Below are 239 nucleotides of genomic sequence, written 5' to 3'. Positions count from 1 at the left end.
CTGCCAGTGGCCCGCGCGGCACAGGCGGTCGAGCTGGCACAGTGGGGCCCCCAGGACATTGGCGAGGGCACAGACCCCCCCAGAGGCACCTGGGGACACCAGGGTACGTTGGCAGCTAGCTCAGCATGCCATACCCAGCCAACACCGACCTGCCATAGCTATCCCAGCCTGCCTTCCCCTGCCCAGCTTGCAGTCCCCACCAGTGCCCCCAGTGCAGCCTCCACACCCCCACCAAGCAG

At 68.2% G+C, this 239-nt stretch overlaps 2 protein-coding genes across 2 annotated transcripts in view; one reads left to right on the top strand and one right to left on the bottom strand.

The window, feature by feature from the left end:
* Nucleotides 1-239, top strand: part of MORN4 (MORN repeat containing 4) — a gene marked incomplete at its 5' end in the record, with an annotated part of 5,414 nt that overhangs the window by 2,597 nt on the left and 2,578 nt on the right. The gene's annotated exons all lie outside the window — the stretch shown is intronic.
* Nucleotides 1-239, bottom strand: part of HOGA1 (4-hydroxy-2-oxoglutarate aldolase 1) — a 2,646-nt gene that overhangs the window by 642 nt on the left and 1,765 nt on the right. Inside the window, 1 exon segment of the mRNA XM_010009585.1 lies at nt 4-115. Within this exon segment, the coding sequence (XP_010007887.1) occupies nt 4-115 (112 nt within the window).

Source organism: Nestor notabilis, unplaced genomic scaffold, assembly GCF_000696875.1.
Source record: "Nestor notabilis isolate BGI_N333 unplaced genomic scaffold, ASM69687v1 scaffold21952, whole genome shotgun sequence".
Lineage (NCBI taxonomy): Eukaryota > Metazoa > Chordata > Aves > Psittaciformes > Psittacidae > Nestor > Nestor notabilis.
The sequence above is the reverse complement of the archived record's forward strand: the minus strand, read 5'-3'. Positions and strand labels throughout refer to the sequence as shown.